Raw genomic sequence first — 24,234 nt, 5'->3', positions numbered from 1 at the left:
CTGTCCTCAGGCTTTTTTTTTCAATTTTTTTATTTTGGGGAAAAATATTTTTTTTCAACTTAAATCTTCAACTTAAATTGCTTATAAAACAAGAAACAGCAATGAGAGATTGCAAACCCTCACCAGGATGTATTTTCAGTAGTTTTTAAGGCTTTTGTGTTAAAACAAATATGGCGGCCGAACCACGTGACGGATGACGTCATCATTTTTTTTTGCCCACTAATTTATTCCTAGATTATGCTCAAGAAATGTCATCTTGATTGGATGAAGTTTTGTACTTATCATATTATGACGTGATAATGGAGGCACCTATGACATCATCATTCACAGATGTTATTCCACATGGAGAGTTCTTTACAATGAGCCATGTCTCAATTTTTTCTATTCAGGGCTTTCGGAGATATAGAGGTGCAAAGTTTTTTGTTTTTTCCATGATGGCGGACGAACCACGTGACCTATGACGTCATAATTCTCATTAAGAAATTCTGCAGGTGGAGTTGCACCTATGGTGAAAATTTCCGGTCAATCGGACCAACGGTTGCAGAGAAAATCATATTTATTTTGTGCGGACAAACAGACAAACAGACAAACGGACTCAAATGCAATACCCTCTCCTCAGGTGAGGGTAAATATATCATGAATATTACAAATACATTTGTACAAAATAAATGTTTGTATTATGATTGGTGTATATGACAACACAGCAAATCACGTACAGTCATTATCCTCATTTAAAACAAGCCCGTGTCTATGTCACCATGTGTGGTGAGGCGAACGCAGCAAGCCGATCCACGCTAGTTCTGTTTATAAACTAAAGGTATTTTTTCAAGCAGTTGGGAATAACAATGCACTTGCAGAATATTATTTGTTATTAAGTGAGCTTAGCCTGGTGTTGGCTTAGTGGTTCGGGTGCCGGCTTGGGATCCTAAGATCCTGGGTTCGAAGTTCGAACACCAGGGGGGTTGACTCAGCCTGTCATCCTTCCGAGGTCGGCAAATTGAGTACCAGCTTCCTGGGATGAATGATCCTGGCGTGTACCCCGGTTTGGAATAGGTACACTGCGCATCATAAGAGGTGACTCATAAGAGGTGACTAAGGGTTGGCGTCAGGAAGGCCATCTGGCCATAAAACCTGCCTCAAAAAGGGAACGATGAGGTCATGGGGCCCGCAAGGGTAACCCCCGCTTTAGCGGGGAAAATGGCCTCAAAACGATCATTCATTCATTCATATTCATTAAGTGAGATACCATGCTATTGTAGCGGTTCCCGCTGAATGTACACAATCGCCTTGCACCTGCCAGGACGCGGCCAGGGCGCGATCGCCATGCCGGGCTCGTCCGGACGGGCCCAGACGCGCCTCTCCAGGGCATGCCCGGACTCGCTGTTCCCGGGCTCGCCCAGAGCACCCGGGCACGCCCAGCCTCGACTTGCCAGGCCGCGTCCAGGACGCCCGGGCATGTCCAGACTCGCCTTTCCAGGGCTCGCCCAGAGCGTCCGGGCATGCCCGCTCTCGCCGTTCCAGGGCTCGCCCAGAGCGCTCGGGCACGCCCAGCCTCGACTTGCCAGACCGCGTCCAGGACGCCCGGGCATGTCCAGACTCGCCTTTCCAGGACTCGCCCTTGACACCCGGGCATGCCCGGTCTCGGTTTTCCCGGGCAAACGCCCCGGCATAAATGTGTATATATATTGCTGCCCGATAAACGGGCTTGTCAGAATACCTGAGCTGTTTTGTTTCAATAAAGCAACTCGGACGAATTCCGTCTTTGGTCGCGTCAATTCTTTCGACTCGCGTTGGAGCGCAGCTCCTTCACTGGTGACCTACCGACATGGACACGGCAGTGACTCTTAAACTGCCTACCTTCTGGGAGGCTCACGCGGCTGTTTGGTTCGCCCAGGCGGACTCCCAGTTCGCCCTGCGAGGCATCACCGCGGACGACACCCGCTTCCACCACGTCGTGGCAGCGCTCGGTTCCGCCACCGTGGCCTGCGCCCTGAGCCGCCTCGAGCATCCGCCGTCTGCCGACAAGTATGACGCGCTGAAGACGCTCCTCCTCGACGCTTTCGCCCTCTCACCGGCGGCACGCGCACGGCGCCTGCTCGACCTGCCCGAGCTCGGCGACACGCGCCCGTCCGAGCACATGGACTATATGCTCTCGTTGCTCGGTGAGCACTCTCCGGATTTTCTGTTCCACGAGCTGTTCCTTCGCCAGCTGCCTCACCCGGTACGCCTCGCCCTGTCTGGCACGTCGATCACCGATCCCCGCGCCCTCGCCAGGGAAGCCGATAAGATCTCCTCGGCGGGCCAACACATCAGCGGGGCTACCTGGAGCCTGCCGCTGTCCGAGGCGACGCCCACGACGCCCGAGCGCCCTGCGCGGTTGGAGGCCGAACTGTCGGTGCAACTGGCAGCCGCCACGCCGCGCCGACCGTTTCCGACACGACGGCCGGGGCCTCCACCTGACCAGGCGTGGTGTTATTACCACGCCAGGTTCGGACACAAGGCTCGGACGTGCCGACCCCCGTGCACTTTCGGCAAGTCGGGAAACGGCCGGGCCGGCGTTCATTCCCAGCCATGAGCGCCGGCCACTCAGGCAACTTGCTTTTTATTCGGGACAAAGCGTCCGGGCGGCGTTTCCTTTGTGACACCGGCGCCCAACTGAGCGTCATACCCGCCTCCGAGCAGGACAGGCGGGACGCCGTTTGCGGCCCCTCTTTGGTCGCTGCTAATGGCTCGGCCATACGCACTTTTGCCCCGCGCGACGTCACCCTCTGCTTCGGCAGCCAGCGATTTCAGTGGACCTTTGTGACCGCCTGAGTCCCCATGGCTTTGCTGGGCGCCAACTTCCTCTGCGCGCACGGGCTGCTGGTCGACGTCAAACGTCGTCGCCTTGTCAACGCTGAGACCTTCAGCTCAGAGGCGTGCACGATGAGCAGCTCCGCGCCGACCGAACTGGCGTGCGCCCTCCCGACGGTGAACAAGTTCGCTCGCCTGCTCGCGGAATTCCCGGCCCTCACGCGGCCGACGTTTTCGGCCGTCGCAGTGCGGCATGGGATCCAGCACCACATACCCACTACGGGCCCGCCGGTCTACGCCAGGGCCCGCCGCCTCGACCCGGCCAAGCTCGCCGTGGCAAAGGCCGAGTTCGACGCGTTGGAGCACCTCGGCATCGTGCGGCGCTCCAATAGCGCGTGGGCCTCACCACTGCACATCGTGCCAAAGCCGGGGGGCGGATGGCGCCCGTGTGGCGACTACCGCTGCCTCAATGACGCTACCACCCCCGACAGGTACCCGATCCCGCACATTCAGGACTTTTCCGCCCGTTTGGCGGGACGGGTCATATTTTCCAAAATTGACCTGATACGGGGATACCACCAGGCACCTGTCCGGGCGGCCGACGTCCCGAAGACGGCCGTCATCACGCCGTTCGGCCTGTTCGAATTTTTGAGGATGCCGTTTGGCCTCAAGAACGCGGCCCAGGTGTTCCAGCGCTTAATGGACGGCGTGCTGCGCGACCTGCCATTTCTTTTCGTCTATCTGGACGACATCCTCGTCGCCAGCACGTCCCGCGCCGAGCACCTCCTCCACCTCCGAACACTGTTCGGTCGCCTCAGCGAGCACGGCTTAATTGTCAACCCGGCCATATGCCACTTCGGCACGACGACCGTTGACTTTTTGGGCCACCGCATCACCAAGACCGGGGCCGTGCCGCTGCCGACCAAGGTCGAGGCCATCACCACGTTCCCGCATCCCTGTTCCATCAAGGCCCTACAAGAGTTCCTCGGCATGGTGAATTTTAATCACCGATTCGTGCCCCGCGCTGCTCAGCTCATGCGGCCCCTTTACGAGGCCCTCCGAGGGCAAGCCGCCTAAGCATGACATCGTTTGGTCCGCGGCCATGAAAGCGGCCTTCGCGAGCGCAAAACGGGCCCTCGCCGACGCAACGCTGCTGGCTCACCCGGTGCTCAACGCACCCATCGCCCTCACTACGGACACCTCCAACTACGCGGTGGGCGCCGTCCATGAACAATGGGTGGACGGGGTTTGGCAGCCACTCGCTTTTTTCAGCCGGCAGCTCCGGCCGAATGAGTTAAAATACAGCACGTTCGACCGCGAGCTGCTCGGTCTATTCCTGGCCGTTCGCCATTTCCGACACCTCCTGGAGGGCCGCCCGTTCACGGCTTTCGTCGACCACAAGCCGTTGGTCTACGCAATGGCCAAAGTCACGGAGCCGTGGTCGGCCCACCAGCAGCGCCACCTCTCCGCCGTGTCGGAATTCACCACGGACATCCGGCACGTCGCCGGCAAAGACAACGCCGTGGCCGACTGTCTTTCTCGGGCCAGCGCGAACGCGGTCCACCTCGGCGTGGACTTCGCGCTCATGGCGGCCGACCAGACCACCGACACCTCGGTGCAGGCCCTCCGCGCGGCGGACACGGGCCTCCGCCTGGCCGACATCCCCTTCGCGGGCACCGTCCTGCTCTGCGACGTCTCCCAGGGCCAGCCTCGCCCCATCGTGCCCGTTTCCTGGCAGCGTCGCATCTTCGCCTCCATCCACGGCCTTTCTCACCCGGGCCGGAAAGCTTCTCAGAAGCTGGTGTCGGCGCGTTTCGTCTGGCACGGCATTCGACGGAACGTCCGCGACTGGGCTAACACCTGCACGGCCTGCCAGCGGGCCAAGGTCCATCGCCACACCCAGGCCCCGCTAGCACCTTTCACCGTGCCTGCACGGCGTTTCGACCACGTCCACGTGGACCTGGTGGGTCCCCTGCCCCCATCGCGAGGGTTCACCCACCTGCTCACCATTGTGGACAGGACCACCAGGTGGCCGGAGGCCGTGCCCCTCACCTCCACCACCACCGCCGACGTGGCGCAGGCGTTCATCGCCACCTGGGTCGCGCTCTTCGGCGCACCGGCGGACATCTCGTCCGAGCGCGGCCCACAGTTCACGTCCGAACTTTGGGGCGCGGTCGCCCGCTCGTTGGGGGTCACGCTGCACCGCACCACGGCCTACCACCCCCAAGCCAACGGGTTGTGCGAGCGGTTTCACCGCTCCATGAAGGCCGCACTCATGGCCGGCCTTCAGGACGACGGTTGGACCGACCGGCTGCCGTGGGTCCTTTTGGGCCTCCGCAAGGCCCCCAAGGAGGACCTCCGGGCGTCCGCCGCCGAGCTCGTCTACGGCCAGCCGCTCCGCGTCCCGGGCGAGTTCGTGCCCGACGCTACCAGTCCCTGGTCCGCCGCACACCAGCGCTCGGTCCTCCAGGAGGCCGCCCGACGATTTGCCCCCGTGCCAACGTCCCGCCACGGTGGCCCCCAGTCCTACGTCCCCCCGGCGCTTCGCACAGCGGAGTACGTCTTTGTGCGTCATGACGCGCACGTGGCCACTCCAGCCGCCGTACGACGGGCCCTTCCGGGTCCTGCGACGGGGCGACAAGTCCTTCGTCGTCGACGTCGGCGGCCGGTCGGACCGGATCTCTGTGGACCGCCTCAAACCGGCGCACGTGGACGTCGACCGACCACCACGGTTGGCCCTTCCTTCGCGGCGTGGCCACCCCCCGTCTACAGTTCCCCCCGCTCGACCACCCACCACCGGATCGGACCCCCCCCCCCCCACGACCCTCCAGGGGTCGCTTCGGCCGGGTCATCCGGACCCCCCTTAAATTGACCCTGCCGGTGCAGGTCGATTCTGGAGGGGCGTGTGTAGTGGTTCCCGCTGAATGTACACAATCGCCTTGCACCTGCCAGGACACGGCCAGGGCGCGATCGCCATGCCGGGCTCGTCCGGACGGGCCCAGACGCGCCTCTCCTGGGCATGCCCGGACTCGCTGTTCCCGGGCAAGCCCGAACCTCCCGGGCACGCCCGGTCTCGTCTTTCCCGAGCATGCCCGCTCTCGCCTTTCCAGGGCTCGCCCAGAGCGCCCGGGCACGCCCAGCCTCGACTTGCCAGGCCGCATCCAGGACGCCCGGGCATGTCCAGACTCGCCTTTCCAGGGCTCGCCCAGAGCGTCCGGGCATGCCCGCTCTCGCCTTTCCAGGGCTCGCCCAGAGCGCTCGGGCACACCCAGCCTCGACTTGCCAGGCCGCGTCCAGGACGCCCGGGCATGTCCAGACTCGCCTTTCCAAGTTCTCACCCTTGACACCCGGGCATGCCCGGGATCTCGGTTTTCCCGGGCAAACGCCCCGGCATAAATGTGTATATATATTGCTGCCCGATAAACGGGCTTGTCAGAATACCTGAGCTGTTTTGTTTCAATAAAGCAACTCGGACGAATTCCGTCTTTGGTCGCGTCAATTCTTTCGACTCGCGTTGGAGCGCAGCTCCTTCACTATCTCAAAGTTCATCGTTAAATAATTGTGAATTTATATCTGGTGTATTTTTTGACTCTACTACAACATTTTTATGCATTCGTATGAAATGCCAATTATTGTTGGTTTAAACTGATTGTTATTTGAGCCAGTCTCCAGTTTCTTAGTCTTATTTGAATAGGAACAGTGGGTGGAGCAGGGAGAGTGAGGATTCAAGAGATGCTGTTGAGCGGTTGGAGGTTTAAGCCAGAGTTAAGTGAGAGAAAATCTGAGGCAAACGTTGAGTTGTTGGTCGGTCATAGCAGTACAGTCTCGCTCTACTTCGTGTCCAGCACCAAGCTGATGCGTTGCATCATTGGCTAGGGGCGCGGCAGAACTGTGATATGCAATGCACCCTTCTGGTTGCGGCAAGAAGTTGGAATTTGTTCATGGTGTTGGCGAGTGCTCACCTACTCTTTGCGAAAGACTGAGTCGAATTTAATTTAACGTCCTTTAACGAAAGCTCACTCTTACGTCCACCAACTAATTCCGGCAGAAGAAACTCCTGCTTAATGCCCATCTGAGGGACGCCCAAGTAAAAAAGGAAATTGTAAATACCCTCTGCCACTACCACCAGGATGGCACTACATGGTACACGTTTACATTGAAGCACGCAGTACTACGCGCGTGACTTGCTACCAAGGAGGAAGCGGACAACGCGGTAAGTTTATAGTTCTTTATTGCAAAGAGGTCACTGTAGCACTGGCGCGCTCCGGGCTGCGCGCCCGGTGTATATCCTGAGGCCACGCCTACCCCTCGGGCGTGGCCGCCGTCCACTTGGTGCGCGGAATGATGTCACCACGCCAGTGGGCTTTCGTGTCCGCCACACGCGCCCCCCCAGAATTCCCGCGCACCTGGAGGGCAGGTTTGTGGGGCAAACGGATGACCCGGCCGAAGCGCCCTCTGGCGACCGGCGGCGTCCGGGGTGCAGGGATGCCAGCTGGGATGCCCCCGGCTGTACCCGGGATGGGTGCCGGACCGGGGGGCGGCGTGCCTGCGGGGCTGGGCGGTGCCGTGGGTCCGACGAGGGGGCCGAACCACCGGCGGTGGGTGGTCCACGTCGAGGTGGGCCGGCTTGAGGCGGTCGATGGAGACCCGGTCAGGAGTGCCGCCGATGTCCAGGGTGAAATGTTTCACCCCGGTCTCCAGCACGCGGAAAGGCCCGTTGTACGGGGGCCGCAGTGGTGTACGGTGGGCGTCGTGCCGGACGAAGACGTACTCCGCGGTGCGAAGCCCCGGGGCGACGTGTGTAGGAGGGTGCCCGTGGTGCGCCGTCGGCACCGGGGCGAACCTCCGGGCGGTCTCCTGCAGTGCAGAACGCTCCTGCGCCGCGGACCAAGGTGCCGTGGGGTCGGGGAGGAACTCGCCCGGCACCCGCAGCGGTTGTCCAAAGACCAACTCCACCGCGGATGCGCGCAGGTCCTCCTTGGGCGCCGTCCGGAGGCCCAGCAGGACCCAGGGGAGCCTGTCGACCCAGCCGCCGTCGCGGAGGGTGGCCCGGAGCGCGGCCTTCGAGCGGTGGAATCGCTCGCACAGGCGGGCCTGGGGGTGGTAGGCCGTGGTTCGGTGCAGCTGGACCCCGAGCCCACGCACGACCTTGGCCCAGAGCTCCGAGGTGAACTGGGGGCCGCGGTCGGACGAGATGTCCGAGGGGGCGCCAAACCGGGCGACCCAGGTGGCGACGAACGCCTGCGTGACGTCTGCCGCCGTCGTCGCCGCCAAAGGCACGGCCTCCGGCCACCGGGTGGTGCGGTCCACCATGGTGAGGACATGGGTGAGACCCCGCGAGGGGGGCAGAGGTCCCACCAGGTCCACGTGAACGTGGTCAAACCGACGTTCCGGCACCGTAAACGGGGCCAAGGGGGCCTGGGTGTGTCGGTGCACCTTTGCACGCTGGCACGCGAGGCACGTCCTGGTCCAGCCGCGGACGGCCTTCCGGAGGCCATGCCAGACAAACTTGTCGGTGAACAACCGCTGGGAGGCCCTCGTGCCCGGGTGGGACAGGCCGTGGATGGCGTCAAAAACCTGGCGCTGCCAGCCTGCGGGCACGATGGGGCGAGGCCGCCCGAGGGAGACGTCGCAAACGAGGGCCGTGCCCGCGCCGTCGAAGGGCACCTCGGTGACGCGGAGGCCCGTGACGGCGGTCCGCAGGGCCTGGACCCCGGGGTCAGCGGCCTGGTCCGCTGCCATCCGGGCATAGTCGATGCCAAGGTGGACTGCGTGGGCGACGGCCCGGGAAAGGCAATCGGCCACCGGGTTGTCCTTTCCCGCGACGTGCCGGATGTCCGTCGTGTACTCAGACACGGCCGCGAGGTGACGCTGTTGCCGGGCTGACCACGGCTCGGCGACCTTGCCCATTGCGAAAACCAGCGGCTTGTGGTCGACGAAGGCCATGAATGCACGGCCCTCGAGCAGATGGCGGAAGTGCCTGACCGCCAGGTGAAGCCCAAGCAACTCGCGGTCGAAGGTGCTGTAACGGCGTTCGGGCGGGCGAAGCTGCCGGCTGAAGAACGCCAGCGGTTGCCAAGCTCCATGCACCCATTGCTCGTACACCGCGCCCACCGCGTAGTCCGAGGCGTCGGAGGTGAGGGCGATCGGTGCATCGAGCACCGGGTGCGCGAGCATGGTGGCGTTGGCCAAGGCGAGCTTCGCGCCCGAGAACGCCGCGTCCATCTGCTCGGTCCAGGTAACGTCACCTTTGCCCGGCTTCCCTCGAAGGGCCTCGTGTAAGAGGCGCAGGAGCTGGGCGATGCGGGTCAGGAACCGATGGTAAAAGTTTACCATGCCCAGGAACTCCTGGAGCCCCTTGATCGTGCGGGGGCGCGGAAACCCCTTCACCGCCTCCACCTTGGCCGGTAGGGGGACGGCCCCATGCCTGGTGACGCGATGCCCCAAAAAGTCGATTTCAGCAACACCGAACCGGCACTTGGCGGGGTTCACGATCAGGCCGTGCTGGCCCAGACGTTCGAAGAGCGTGCGGAGATGGTGTAGGTGCTCTTCGTGGGACGCGCTGGCGACGAGGATGTCGTCCAGGTAGACGTACAAAAAATCCAAGCCGCGCAAGATGCTGTCCATGAGGCGCTGGAACGCCTGAGCCGCATTTTTCAAACCGAAGGGCATCTGTAGAAATTCGAAAAGCCCGAATGGCGTGATGACAGCCGTCTTCGGGATGTCCTCCGGCCTGACAGGGACCTGATGGTAGCCGCGCACGAGGTCCACCTTTGAAAAGGACATATTCGCCAAGCGGGCGGAAAAGTCCTGAATGTGGGGGATGGGGTAGCGGTCAGGGGTGGTGGCGTCGTTGAGGCGCCGGTAGTCCCCGCACGGTCGCCATCCCCCACCGGGCTTGGGCACGATGTGGAGCGGGGACGCCCACGCGCTCTCGGAGCGCCGCACGATGCCGAGCGCTCCAGCGTAGCGAACTCCGCTTTAGCTACGGCGAGCTTCGTCGGCTCGAGGCGGCGTGCCCGGGCGTAGACCGGTGGCCCGGCAGTGGGGATGTGGTGTTCCACCCCGTGCTTGACGGTCCCCGCCGAGAAGGTCGGCCGCGTGAGGGCCGGAAAACCCACGAGGAGGCGGGCGAATTCGTCCGCTGCCGGAAGCGTACAGATGAACCTGGCCAGAACGGAACCGCTCAGCAAGCCGCTCGGCGAGCCGCTCGATGAGCCGCTCTGTGAGCTGCTCAACGAGCCGGGCAGCGCACACGCGAGCGAGCTGAACGTCTCAGCCTGGACAAGCCTTCTGCGCTTTACATCGACCAGTAATCCATTAGCACATAAGATGTCCGCGCCGAGCAGTGCCATGGGCACGTCGGCCAAAACGAACGACCAACGGAAAACCTGCCCTCCGAACCGCAGGGAGAGACAGCGTTTTCCGTACGTGCGTATAGACATACCATTGGCCGCAAGCAGCGCGGGACCTCGGCCCGCGGTGTGCTTGTCGGACGTACCGGCAGGAACGACACTCACCTGCGCTCCTGTATCGCACAGGTAACGCCGCCTGGACAAGGTGTCCATTATGTACAGCAGGCTGTTGGAATTGCCGACGCTCACCGTTGCCACTGAGCGCCGGCTCGCCCATTTCCCGACCTGCCAAATGAGCACGGTGGGCGACACTGCCGAGCCTCGTGGCCGAACTTGGCGTGGAAGAAACACCAGGCGGGGAGCTGCGGCGTCGGAGGCCGCGGTTTTCTTCGCGGCGGCGGCGGTGGTGGTGGGCGGGGCGTGACGGCGGACACGAGGTGCGGTGCATCGGGGAAAGCTTCGGGAGCCTCGGGAGCGGCAACCGCGCCAAGACTCGCCTGCGTGTCCAAAGCCGCGTAGTATTTGTCGGCCTCAGCAGCGAGCGCACGGGGTTCCGTTAACGCGTAACCAGCCAAAGCGAGGCAGACTCGTGCTGGCAGCTGGCGTCGAAACAACGCCCGGAATAGAGCATTCGGGGTTTCGTCGCCCATGAGCACCAGCATATGGTCCATATGGACCGACGGTCGCGTGTCCCCGATCTCGGGGAGGTCCAAGAGGCGATCGGCCCGTGCGTCCACCGTAAGGCCGAACGTGGCGAGGAGGAGACGCTTGACCGCCTCTTACTTGCCGTTGGCAGGTGGATTCCTTAGGACCGATACGACGCGGGTGGCCATGCCGGGCCCGAGGGCGGACACCATGTGGCAGTGCATGGTCTCGTCCACCGTGATGCCTCGAAGTCGGAACTGGGCTTCCGCCTGCAGGAACCAAACTTCGGCTTGTGATTCCCAGAATTCGGGGAGCTTGATGGAGACCGCGTTGGTAGCCATTGTTGCCGCGGTTTCGGGGAGTCAGCGACGGCTGACTCGAATGTCGGAGGTCACCAATGAAGCACGCGGTACTAAGCGTGTGACTTGCTACCAAGGAGGAAGCGGACAACGCGGTAAGTTTATAGTTCTTTATTCCAAAGAGGTCACTGTAGCACTGGCGCGCTCCGGGCTGCGCGCCCGGTGTATATCCTGAGGCCACGCCTACCCCTCGGGCGTGGCCGCCGCCCACTTGGTGCACGGAATGATGTCACCACGCCAGTGGGCTTTCGTGTCTGCCACAACATAGAGAATTCATGCTCCCACATTCATGCGTGAGGCCAAGGCCACATGGCCGATATTACCCCACACACAAAGTTGTATATTTGTACCCCGAGTTTGGAGTTTGTAACTTAAAATACGTGGCCGTGCATACAGAACAAAGGCAGACAGACAGAAAGCCACAGAGAGACAATGACGTTTATATATATATAGACTACATTAAATTTATATACGTGGGAAAATTACATTTCCAGACCTCGAATCGAACCCAGGTCCTCTGGAAAACTGTACTCGATTTTTTTGGTACGGTTTGGATTTTTTTGGTATGGTTTGGGTTTTTTTGGTACGGCTTTGGTTTTTTTTGGTACAGTTTGGGTTTTTTTGGTACGGTTTTGGTTTTTTTGGTACGGTTTTGGTTTTTTTGGTATGGTTTTGTTTTTTTTGGTACGGTTTTGGTTTTTTTGTTGCGGTTTTGGTTTTTTTTGGTACGTTTTGGTTTTATTGGTACAGTTTTGGTTTTATTGGTACGGTTTTGTGGTACGGTTTTCCAGAGCTTATAACCGTGACTAATTCACCTTTTCAGAGGTTACCCCCTGAAACTTCGGATCCATACTTGTCCATTATCTATCTATAATTCCAGTAATCTCTGTATGTCTGTATGTCTGTGACCGTCTGTGACGTCTGTGACGCACGTCCTAGTCTATCTATAATTCCAGTAATCTCTGTATGTCTGTATGTCTGTGACCGCTGTTTCTCGACAACCACGGGTCCGATATACTTGAAACTTGCCAGGTATATTGCTGGGGACCTGAGGATGTGCCTTTTCAAGGTTTCATATTAATCGGAGAAGTAGTTACCGAGCTATGTCCAAAAAACGATTCAACCAATCAGAGAGCAGCGAGCTATCACGTGTGCCGAACGTGGCGAACAGACTCTGCCTCGGACGGCACATTTGAGAGCGTATTCATTTATTTCACGTTGGCAAACTATGTTGCCGTTAAACTATGTTTTAAAACTAATTAAAACTACTTTGCGATTCATCGTAACTGCGATTCGTAACTGCCGTTCGCTTTGGCTTTGCGAATGGACCAAACCATTTCATGTAAATAGAGGGGGGGGGATATAATTTTAGATATATATATAGTACGGGCATGCCCTAGTTTACTAAATGATAGCTCTGAAACGCGATAGAGTCCTTCATCTCGAGGGTCTGCAGGATCGCTCGGTCTTATATTTTTCTATATTAGATCATGGGGGCTCCGAAGGAGGGAGCGGGGGGGGGGGGGGGAGCTTAACCCCCTGACATTTTGGATCCCTTATTTACCAACCAATTGCTCTGAAACCCGATACAGCCCTTCTACTCGATGGTCCACAGGATCACTCTGTGTTAGATTTTTTGATATTTGATCAGGAAGCCTCCCAGGGCATCAGGAGGCTCGCAATGGTAGGGTGGAGGAGGGGGTCGCGGGGGGGGGGGGGGGGGAGGTTCGCCCAAATCAGCAGAGGTCTGATCTATAACCTCAAGAGATGTCCGTCAGCCCATTCGGGGCTATTTATTGGGTCATCTCATCTCGATTCTCGAAGAGATGAATGGGTTGTGATGTCCGGATGTCTGTTCGTCTGGTTGTCAATCTATTAACTTTTTCCTATGTTTGCTACTCCTCCCTTATTTACCAACTGATTGCTCTGAAACCCGATACAGCCCTTTTTCTCGATGGTCCACAGGATCTTAAGATTTTTCTATTTCATATTTTTTGAAATCGGATCATGGTGGCTCCTGGTGGGGTTGGGGGGGGGGGGCAGGAGTGGGGGAGGGTCATACCCCTGAAACCTTGGATATCTACTCGTCCCTTATTTACTGAATGATTCAGATTTTGGAATAGGGGGCCTCCGAGGTGTCAGGGGGCTCCCAGTGGTGGGGTGGGGGAGGGGGGGCGGTTCCCCCAAATCAGCAGAGGACTGAACGACAACCTCAAGAGATGACTATGAGCCCACTCAGGACTACTTTTATGTAATGCTGCACCACCAAGGTCATTTTCATGATTTTCTCTCTGAAGCTATTCATGCAATGAAGCGTAGCTGTAATAAGCAGGCCATAAAATATAGGTTTTACTGTAAGAGGTCATTTATATATTCTCCACTTTTGTGAACAAACCTTGTCAGCTGTAATGAGCCAGAGGCCCATTGGACTCAATCCCACTACAGATATAGGATTGTTGTGCTTGCCAGGGATGATGTACGTTTTCCCATTCATATGGCTATACGCTGTCACTTCACCAGTCTCCCAACCAGCCACCAGTAGTGTGTCTCGAGGGTGCCAGGATATGGTAGTTGGAATGCATGAACGGGACAGTGTGCACTCCTCAGCATGCAGGCCCTGAAACATAGAAAGAAAACAAGTCATTCATTGCCAAACTAAAGTACATGAAATCTGGTATAAAAATACTCAACAGGATAATCAATGCTGGCAAGTCACTTCCTGTATATTGTATTGGAATGCCTTTCGACAAGAGAAACACATCGTGGTAGCTATGGAGACTACTGAGGTTTTAATGGTACTTTAGAATTAATATAAATTATACATGCTCAAATCACCTCATCAAAATATCTTGGGAAATGTATGTGCATGAAGAAATCATACCCTTCAATATCACTATATTCAGCAATTAGCATGTTATAAGCAATAAAGATTCCAATCGTGACTGTTTACCTTGTCATTGTGGACAGTAACATATCCTCCGGTCACAGAGCTGGCGGATGTTACAGCCACCAAGGCTTGTTTGGGGTGCCAGGAAATTAGGACGGGTATTGCTCCAGAGTCTGGGATCTCAAGCTTTTGCTTGAAGTACACGGTCATCTGCTCCATTGTAACATTTGGACAGCAACACAGAAGGGAAGGGAAGTCTTTTTGATGGATGACTCTGTCTTCCACTTTGTGAAATCATGATAAACCCGGATAATGAAGTCAATTAATGACGATTTTTACACTCTATCATCGATATAATAATACCGTAAGGACTCGACTTTGTTATCCCTTTTACGCCGCACCCAGTGACCCGATGCCCACGGCACTAATGCATTTTCCATCTACGAACCGCGCTCTTTGTTTATCACGTACAGCCATACTCGAAAAATCTGAATTCGCCGACTTTTGGACCCAAAAGCATCCGATTATCGGCCGATACGACGCCATCTTACAACACCATCGTATTGGCGTCTGCTGGGCGAAGGCGATGCGTGCCGTCCGCTGATTGGACAGTCGAGTGGTGTGATGGGTGGTGTAAACCAAATGGTCTTTTTATTCCCTTGAACATTTTAAATTAGGATATATAAGGAAACGTCTTTATCGTCATTTTAATAAAGTTAAATGGAGTGACGTTGCGATACTCGGGGTGCGTTGCATAAATCCTCGTAACTCAGAGAGGTGTAGCAGGTGGTGAGACGTAAGGAAGCTTAAAGATAACGAGCTGAAAACAGACGAACGATATCCCTTCCATGGATATTCCACGGGTTTCACGTCTTTATCGTCATTTTAATAAAGTTAAATGGAGTGACGTTGCGATCAGTGAGTTGTACTTGTATACGAAGAGATAAAAGGATGGCATTGACTTTGAGACGGTACGTGATAGTTGGCTGTGGCTGGCTGATGCTGCGTTTTTTTTCTAAGTGCCATGGATGCTGATGGACATAATAAAGGTATCGGCTGATCTCTCATCGTAATATTACCCGATGGAAATGAACTGTTTCTTTGTTTGTCATTTCCTGTGCAATAATGTCAAATTGATGTCAGACATCCTTTTCTATTGACAGCTGCTCTCCTTTTCGATGGCATTGTCTATTGATATGCATGTTCTTCTTTCATATAATTTTACACATTCACAATCAGTATTTCAATTCTTGCAGACATTGGAAAGGAAGTTGACTCACAGGCCAACTCTCTGGCTCAATCACAGGCCGACGCACAGGCGATGTAATTGTGAGTAGCATTTTTGCACAAGTGAAAATTGATCTTTCTTCCTAACTCTTACTCGGACAAGCAAATCCCCTATGCCATCCATAATGGTACACTCTATCCATACACCACATCCTCCCTTCCGTGGATGTTCCACGGGTTTCGGCTAGTCTATATAATAATAGCGTAAGGACTCGACTTTGTTATCCCTTTTACGCCGCACCCAGTGACCCGATGCCCACGGCACTAATGGATTTACGATCTACGTACCGCGCTCTTTGTTTATCACGTACAGCCATACTCGAAAAATCTGAATTAGCCGACGTTGGGGCCCAAAAGCATCCGATTAACTGCCGATACGACGCCATCTTACGACGCCATCGTATTGGCGTCTGCTGGGCGAAGGCGAAGCAAGCCGTCCGCTGATTGGACAGGCGAAGGCGACAGCAAGCCGTCCACCGAGTGAACAATCCAGAGCATGCATTTGTGCCGGTGTCGGCGATCGTTGTTCATAAACGCACTCTTCATTCTCATCTTTCTTCCTAACTCTTACTCGGACAAGCAAATCCCCTATGGCATCCATAATGGTACACTCTATCCATACACCACATCCTCCCTTCTGTGGATGTTCCACGGGTTTCGGCTAGTCTATATAATAATAGCGTAAGGACTCGACTTTGTTATCCCTTTTACGCTGCACCCAGTGACCCGATGCCCACGGCACTAATGGATTTACGATCTACGAACCGCGCTCTTTGTTTATCACATACAGCCATACTCGAAAAATCTGAATTAGCCGACGTTGGGGCCCAAAAGCATCCGATTAACTGCCGATACGACGCCATCTTACGACGCCATCGTATTGGCGTCTGCTGGGCGAAGGCGAAGCAAGCCGTCCGCCGATTGGACAGGCGAAGGCGAAAGCAAGCCGTCCACTGAGTGGATAATCCAGAGCATGCATTTGTGCCGGTGTCAGCGATCGTTGTTCATATACACACTCTTCATTCTCATCTTTCTTCCTAACTCTTACTCGGACAAGCAAATCCCCTATGCCATCCATAATGGTACACTCTATCCATACACCACATCCTCCCTTCCGTGGATGTTCCACGCGCCATCGTATTGGCGTCGGCTGGGTGAAGGCGAAGCAAGCCGTCCGCTGGTTGGACAGGTGAAGGCGAAAGCAAGCCGTCCACTGAGTGGACAATCCAGAGCATGCATTTGTGCCGGTGTTGTCGATCGCGGTGTACTACACCACATCCTCCCTTCCGTGGATGTTCCACGGGTTTCGGCTAGTTATTATTATTACTATTATTTTGTATGCAGCCTGGGGCTGCTGGTTGCATCATTACTGTGAGTGCGGCTGTGCCACTGATGCAGTACTCCCGGTTTCCAGTAATATGGTACTCATTTTGCCGACCTCAGAAGGATGACATGCTGACAACCCACCTAGTGTTATTTAACGGCCCCACAAGGGCTCAAACTCAAGACCCTATGATCTTAAGGCAGCCACCTTAACCGTTATGTTGTTAGGACTTAGGGTTAGCCCTGTTGTTCTACGAATTGACTCCGCAATCAAGTGACTCTCATCACGCGACCTACATTTGTTGTTTCTACATGATCATACGAAAGAAGAAGAACCCAGGATTACAGATAACAAAGTTCTCACAAGCATCTTATTTTGAAGGAAAACAAACTAAACGACGAGGGACGTACCGCACTGTTGAAGGCAAAAGTTAAACGAAATAAAATGGCTTGGATAGGGTATTAAAAGACATGTTTAAAATGCTGTTGGAAAGTATATATGTATGTATGTATGTATATATATATATATATATATATATTACGCTTGAAAATCAAGAGCGAAAACGTACTGTACTGCAGTTATCCGCATCGAAGGATATCCATGGCAACCAGATTTAAATTTTCATTCCCCCATCCTTCATTAAACGATTAATATACATAACTCCATTTATATCTGAGGTATTGCATTTGTTTTATATTTTGTTTTATAAAACGTTGTGCATTAATGACAAACGACACTCCATGAAATAAATATAAAGCAAATAGACGAAATATGGAAGTATAACCAATACACCGCCCAAAAACTTCTACTGTAATCAATTTTGTTATTGCAAGCGTATGATACATTATGAGAATGATGAAACGAATAGAAACGTTTGTCACTTTGAATTCCATAGCCTTGTGAATATTACGCTCCTGAATTGCACATACAGTACTACCACTGTCCTCTGTGCAATTTGATGAAACAGGAAGCAGGTGCCGCCATCTTGTGACGAAGGAGAAATAATGTTCATCAATTTGTAAGGTTCGGTCCAATTTTTTTTTGTCGCTGGTGAGTGGTGTTTTATCATCTGTAGAGATTTTTTGCTGTTGTATTCCTTGCGTACAAGCGGGATCCCTACTCATAGGAACTTCACTTATCGCCTCCTAGAATGCACTTATCCCATGTTGAAACTCGCACCATGTGGGCGGGGTCGGGGTTTAGTTACCTCGCAACGAGCTAACACTTGCCAAGCCTTGCCAAGTTCCCTATCCAACCGTTTCGAATGGAGTGCTTGCTTGAGTGCCACTTAGCGGCACAGATGCTCCTTCAGGAAATGACGTTACCCTGAAGCCACACGTTACATTCTAAAGAAGAAGAAGAAGTAAATTAAAATCTGTCATCTCGGTCTAACAGATATACTTGAACAGTTGAGCCTTGACTATGCAAAGCATTACTAAAATTTGTTTACGAAACGGGGAAAGACGTATAAATTTTGGAGGTCAGAAGACTGGACTCTGTATGTGCACCTGCGTGGCGTATATATATAGAGTCTCGGGGCTCTGATGACGCCATGACTGTATAATACCAAATCTCGAAGAAGAAGAAGAAGAAACCCTCGTCTGATATCGCCTTCAGTTGATGACAGGGTGTTTGTAACGCGTGCAGGTGCTTACTGTACCATAGTAAAGAAATCATTAATACAGTTCATATAACTTCTGCAGCTTATATTGACCTGATATGAGCGAAAGTGTGACTCCTGCGATGAACAGGGCGATAAAGGAAGAAGAGGCAGAACTCCACCTATCTCCTTTCACTCTTGCAGCGCTTAACGACTTCTACCAAGAAAAGCTGTTCAAACAAGATCATGGAGGTGTAGAAGAAGATTGGGTAATGCATAGAATTCTGTGTATTTGTTTCCTTGATTTCTTATCAGTCGCCTCGATCCTGAATTCGAAAAGAAGTTATTACCGTGCAGCAGCAACGTGTTCCGTTACCAAGCAGCTTGCAGAGCGTTCGCCAAGCGGCTTAAGCACTCCATCCAAACTGTAAAGGAACGGCTGGCATGGCAGGCATTTCATTGAGGTTTAAGTTGTTTAACAGATATACAATATACATACTTTAAAACCGAGATGCTAGTGAGAGAGCACTCGTGCCCTTTAGGTCATTAGTGAGCTACCTTGGTTTTTGTTTCTGATAGCAATTTATTTTTCCTGGGAATAGCTGATTTTGTATAAGGTTAGAATTCAAAGCTTTAATATTGTACACCGCTCCTTTCCTATGCCATCTTCAGGCATTGCAAAACGTCATTGCCGGGCACCGAAGGGGGCTCGGCAGTGACGCACGCTGAAAGGGAGTACTCAGTTTTCACTCTGGTTGTTTGTTTTCTTTCTTGCTTTCTTGTTTGTTTGTCCGGGCGATATCTCAGCCATCCTTTGAGCTAGGAAGCTGAAATTTCGGCACAACAGTGAGCAAGTCCTTTGTCAAAAACAGTATTTTTTGATTAATCAATTAATTGAGGAGTTATTTAATTATTAGCGATTAATTAAGTACTTATTTAATTAATCAAATTTCCTTTCTCTTCTGACCATTAACTCAGGCACCTTTTGAGTTCGGAAGCTGATATTTGGACATGCCAATGACCAGGCGATTTGGCTGCAAAGGCTATTTTTGATTTATTAATTAATCAATGAATCAATTAATCGATTAATTATTTAAATATTTGATTGATGACAAAAAAATGTTTTTTTATAAAGTTACAGATTCTGATGAAATGGTGGTGGTTTGTGTTCCGTGACCGAATTGATTAATAATTTAATTTTTTTATGATTATTATTTATTTATTTTCATTATTAATCATTTATTTATCTTCTTTCTCATTTGGCCAATATCTCAGGCACCTTTTGAGCTCAGAAGCTAATATTTGGACATGAGTGACCAGGTGATGTGGCTATCAAGGATATTTTTGATTTATTGATTAATCAATGAATCAATGTATCGATTAATTATTTAATTATTCGATTAATTACTAAAAAAAAAAAAATTCCCCATTACAGATTCTGATGAAATGGTGGTGGTTTATGTGTTCTGTGACCGAATTGATTGATAATTTAATTTTTTAATGATTATTATTTATTTATTTTCATTATTAATCATTTATTTATTTTCTTTCTCATTTGGCCAATATCTCAGGCACCTTTTGAGCTGGGAAGCTAATATTTGGACATGACTGACCAAGTGATGTGGCTATCAAGGATATTTTTGATTAATTGATTAATCATTTAATCGATTCATTATTTATTGATTAATCGATGAATTACTTATTGATTAATCAATTAATTATTTAATTTTGTATTAATGACATTTGATTAAATTTCTAAAAGATACATCTTCGGATGAAGCACGAGTGGTTTTGTTATGGCATTAGCCAATTGATTAAGAAAATATTTTGTGATAATCTTTTATTGATTTTAATTATACAATTAATCAATCAATTAGTGTACACCTCTCCCTCCCAATGTAGCCTCTATGAGCTGCACTGCGGTATTGCCGGGCACCTGAGGCGCCCTGGCAATGCTGCGCTGTAGGATATTTAATTATTTGGCATGGGGGCAGTGTACTTTGAATGTATGTACTTGTTTTTGCTTTCATTCAAATTTCAACCTGCAAACTGAATGTCAGCTCACCTTTGGGACCTTTTATTAAGGTGGGTGGAGGTTATGTTTTCATTTCTGTCTGTTTGTGAACAGGACATCTCAAAAAGTTGTGGACGGGTTCGGACGAAACTTGGTGGACAGAATAGGTGTGTGATAAGGACGAATTGATTCGATTTTGGTGAAGATCCAGACACTATAATTTTAAAAGTATTTCTTCACCATTGAATGATTGGGCCAAAAAGGATAAATAGCATGATATCTCAAAAAATCGTGGATGACTTATGACCAAACGAGGTGGATTTGTTGGTCAGGTGACAATAACAAACCAATGAGATTTTGGTTCAGGCCCGAATCCAGGTCCGGCCCATCGATGGGATACAAAACGTAAGATGTTCAACCTGGTGGAGGTATGTGCTCTACCAAATGCCATTCTAGTTTTCTTTTATAATGCATTTGCAATAATTGTATTGATCTTAGCGAGAAGATGTTATGGTACCTTAAATGTTTTATCTGCCTGTTAAACAACAGCATTTGAGCCAGTTTTGGTACACCTCCGATACATCGCTCCGTCTTGCTCGAGAAGCACTGTCATCTGCTGGACCAGCAGGCAGGTTGGTGCGATACGTTGAACTGGGTATTTACTGACGTCATTTAAAAGTTTATTTCCAAGTATTTATGGACTAATGTATTCATACTGATGTCAATAACTGCAGGATCGCATGTATCAGCAGCCCAAGCGTGTACTTCAAGCTGAAGGACCTGCAGAAGTTCACATGGCCGGACATTTCACTCTCACTCCTCGAGTTTGACCAGCGTTTTCTCACCACAGTCGGCAATGACTTTGTCTTTTACGATTACAACAAGCCCCTGATGCTGCCTGCAGGCCTGCCCTGCCATAGCTATGACGTGGTGCTGGCTGATCCCCCATACCTGAATGAAGAATGTCTCACCCAGGTGGCCAAAACGATTCAACTTCTAGCTAAGGACAAGATAATTCTCTGCACTGGTGAGGTTTTTGCAATTTATTTATATGCCTGTCCAAATCTGTACCCAAACATTCCATATCCTTCTTGACATTTTCAATCCATGACTTTTTAAGACGTCCTCTTGGCTTTCTTCCTTCTACCACAAGCTTTATTATTTTTCTTTACAGCTTCATCTTCTGACCTTCGTTGCACATGACTGACCAACTACGTCTTCTCTTCTTAAGTTTTTATTTTTTTTAACACAAGATCTTAGGCTTGTAATTTATTACGAGCCTTAGATTTTATGAGTTTTTCTCACTGCATTCAGTGGGGCATTTCCTTCAGAGAAATTTCCTCCTCTCCTTCAATGCCAACCTATGGGGATTGTCATGCTCTATCTTTTTTTATTCCCTCCCGTTCAGGGATTTTTGCACATGTTGGTCTAATCTGCAGCTGCCGCTCCCACCTTGTTACTTAAAGTGAATCCAGCCCAAAGTTCTGGACAGATTTGGACGAAACTTGGTGGAGAGGTTGGGTGTATGACAAGGAGGAATTGGTTCAATTTTGATGAAGACCCAGATCCGGCTAGTAGAATTTTTTAAGTCATTCTTTACCATTGAGTGAGGCCTAAAACCGTGCAGGATATCTCAAAAAGTTAAGGACGGATTCGGACTAAACCTGTTGGACAGATTGGGTGTGTGACACATGTTGGACAGATCGATTTTGGTGAAGATCTAAATATGGATTCGGATACGAGAATTATTTAATTTTTCAAGTGATTCTTCACCATTGAGAGATCGGGTGAAAAGCGACATATAACATATTTTAAATAGTTAGGGTTAGGTGACAAGAACAAGCCGATTAGATTTTGGTTCAGGTCCGCATCCAGATCCGGCTTATCAGTGGGATACAAAATGTAAACTGTTCAGCCTGGCGGAGGTATGCTCTCTACCAAATGCTGTTCTAGCTTGTAATGTTGTTACCGCCGTTAGTAAAGTGTTGTCGGCATGCATGGTTAGTATTGTGCGGTCAGGCTGTTCCGGTGTCTCGTTGTCCCTGTGTTGTTGTTTGTGTTTTTGTCCAATTTTCCATATTAAATCGTGTAGTGTTGTGCTGTATTTGTGAAATTCGTTTTCGTGTTGTTCAAGGCTTCCTCCTCAGATAACCAGCGTGAAAATCTGTGTCACTTTTGTCACCGTGTTCTTCGCTTTGCTTCATTCTTTCTAAATATTGTACTTTCTACCACCTCAACATTGTTATTTCCCCTTCTCACTTCAAACAAAAAGCTTAATTTTTTCACTCCACAATGATCTCATTCTACTTTCCTTCTGCCTGTACTTCCTGTACTCTATTATTTCCCTCACTTTTCTCAATATCTTCAAACTGATCTTCATTGAATACAAATGCTTCTTCCTTCTTCCTTCAAATAAAATAAAGATTTTAAAAGTCGTATTTTATTAATTCATGGTTTTACCGCCGTTGATGCAGTTGCTATTACACCACCCTATTTAACACGTTATATTAGTTATTTGTGCCTGTTGTTTGTGTCCTTAAAAGTAAGTTTCCTTTTGGAATGATTTTCAATTTTGCTTGAATGTCAGACAGAGTGAAAAAAGTATTTCACTCCTCTCTACGCATGTGCGATCAGGACAAATTTGGCAGAATCAAAGCACTGTTAAGTGGCAGGTTTTTTCTGGGTTGTGTTCAAAATATAACATTCAATTTAAATTAAGTTGTTTGTGGACAGATGAATGGAGAGACGGACAGACATGAACCAATTGCTTAACCCCGCTTTTTGCTTTGCGTGCGTGGGGTAATAATGGTCCCAGTACTGATCTCTGCAAGTTTATCATCTCAACCTGAAGGGAGCTTGTGGCTTTTTGAAATATATATTTTAATTTTGTGCTTCATTTTGCTCCTGTGTAAAATGGTCCTCTGTACCTGTAACTCTGACGTCAGATGTTTACACCAATTACACGTTGTTTTGCCAAGTATACTTCACATGCGTATCCCAACAGTGGGCTTGGGGTTTGGCCTAACTGTCTAGGCTTCACCAATGTAATGCTGATTAGACGCTCAAATCACAACCCCATTTGGTTGGCTGTGGCAAACTTCTCAATGTGTTCATTACCATGAGGCACTGCATCTGTTTCTTAACCATGCCTCGTTGACAGTTGAACCTGCAGGTTATCTGCAAATTCCCAATTGATTATCCCCACTGTATGTGAAAATGCTAATTTATTCTCATAACTTGGCCTTGATCTGCAGTGTTATTGGCATTTTAAAAATAAATAATTCTGGTAGTTTAACAAGTTAGCACCATATAGTGGTGAACATTTATTTATAGGAAGAGTTGTGTATATTACCTATCCAATAATTGATCAGACTACAAACTTACCTTGTTTGGGTAAAGAGGTGCTAGGGGAGGACATGGAAAATATGCTAATGTTTCTTTCTATTTCCAGGTTCCATATTGAAAAATAAATGCAAGGAAATCCTTGGCTTGACGCCGAGCACATTTGTCCCTCTGCACACCAGCAAACTGGGGAATGCATTTAGTTGTTTCACCAATTTTACATTAACTTTAGATGAAGAAATGCCAGACCTTTAAAGTTATGATTTTTCGTGTGTTCGGCTGATATAATGAATAAATTGCCTGTGAATCCAGATGAGGCGTCTCGAGTTAGAAGCTCAAGACTTCCTCGAGAAGCACGTGCTCGAAGGGGAAAATAAACTGTCGATTGAACTGGACCGTATGGGTTTCATTGATGAAAGAAAGTTTTGTGCTCTGAAAATGTATGCAAAGGGATGAGATGTTTATTTTACATTGCAGATAGCATTTATGTCAGTTTGAAATTTCCATTCACACAAACCAAACATTTAACAAGCAAATCTTGAACCATGTGTAGAAACACCATGAAATAAAGACAGTTTGGTGTACTTAAATGTCATTTTCCCACTTGCGTTCATCTTCTCCAAGCAGT

At 51.1% G+C, this 24,234-nt stretch overlaps 2 protein-coding genes across 4 annotated transcripts in view; one reads left to right on the top strand and one right to left on the bottom strand.

The window, feature by feature from the left end:
* IFT140 (intraflagellar transport 140) overlaps positions 1-17,272 on the bottom strand; it is a 103,891-nt gene extending 86,619 nt beyond the window's left edge. The window contains exons 1-3 of one of the 2 annotated variants that reach the window (XM_068120599.2): positions 17,219-17,272; positions 14,103-14,249; positions 13,548-13,769 (exon numbers count right to left, since the gene is read on the bottom strand). In XM_068120599.2, the coding sequence (XP_067976700.2) occupies positions 13,548-13,769; positions 14,103-14,249 (369 nt within the window). In that variant the 5' untranslated portion in view covers positions 17,219-17,272. Of the gene's footprint in view, positions 1-13,547; positions 13,770-14,102; positions 14,291-17,218 lie in introns of those variants that run through there. The other variant, XM_078780121.1, reaches the window with a different exon arrangement.
* Positions 17,273-17,983: 711 nt separating this feature from the next.
* EEF1AKMT1 (EEF1A lysine methyltransferase 1) lies at positions 17,984-24,196 on the top strand. Of its 2 annotated transcripts, none has more exons than XM_068120634.2 (4): positions 17,984-18,519; positions 20,814-20,896; positions 20,999-21,291; positions 23,716-24,196. In XM_068120634.2, the coding sequence occupies exons 1-4, from the start codon at positions 18,370-18,372 to the stop codon at positions 23,859-23,861; spliced, it is 672 nt and encodes a 223-aa protein (XP_067976735.2). In that variant the 5' UTR covers positions 17,984-18,369; the 3' UTR covers positions 23,862-24,196. The 2 variants fall into 2 exon arrangements, with proteins under 2 accessions (XP_067976735.2, XP_067976736.2); XM_068120635.2 differs by having other exon boundaries at positions 17,985-18,519; positions 21,014-21,291.
* Positions 24,197-24,234: the final 38 nt, after the last annotated feature.

This window comes from Myxine glutinosa, chromosome 6 (assembly GCF_964187855.1).
Source record: "Myxine glutinosa chromosome 6, kmMyxGlut1.1, whole genome shotgun sequence".
Lineage (NCBI taxonomy): Eukaryota > Metazoa > Chordata > Myxini > Myxiniformes > Myxinidae > Myxine > Myxine glutinosa.
The sequence above is the reverse complement of the archived record's forward strand: the minus strand, read 5'-3'. Positions and strand labels throughout refer to the sequence as shown.

Coding starts and splice junctions, on each gene's coding strand:
- EEF1AKMT1 (XM_068120634.2), top strand. CDS start 18,370: ATGAGCGAAAGTGTGACTCCTGCGATGAACAGGGCGATAAAGGAAGAA. Junction 18,520..20,813: donor GAGGTGTAGAAGAAGATTGG/GTAATGCATAGA, acceptor GTTAAACAACAG/CATTTGAGCCAGTTTTGGTA. Junction 20,897..20,998: donor TCTGCTGGACCAGCAGGCAG/GTTGGTGCGATA, acceptor CAATAACTGCAG/GATCGCATGTATCAGCAGCC.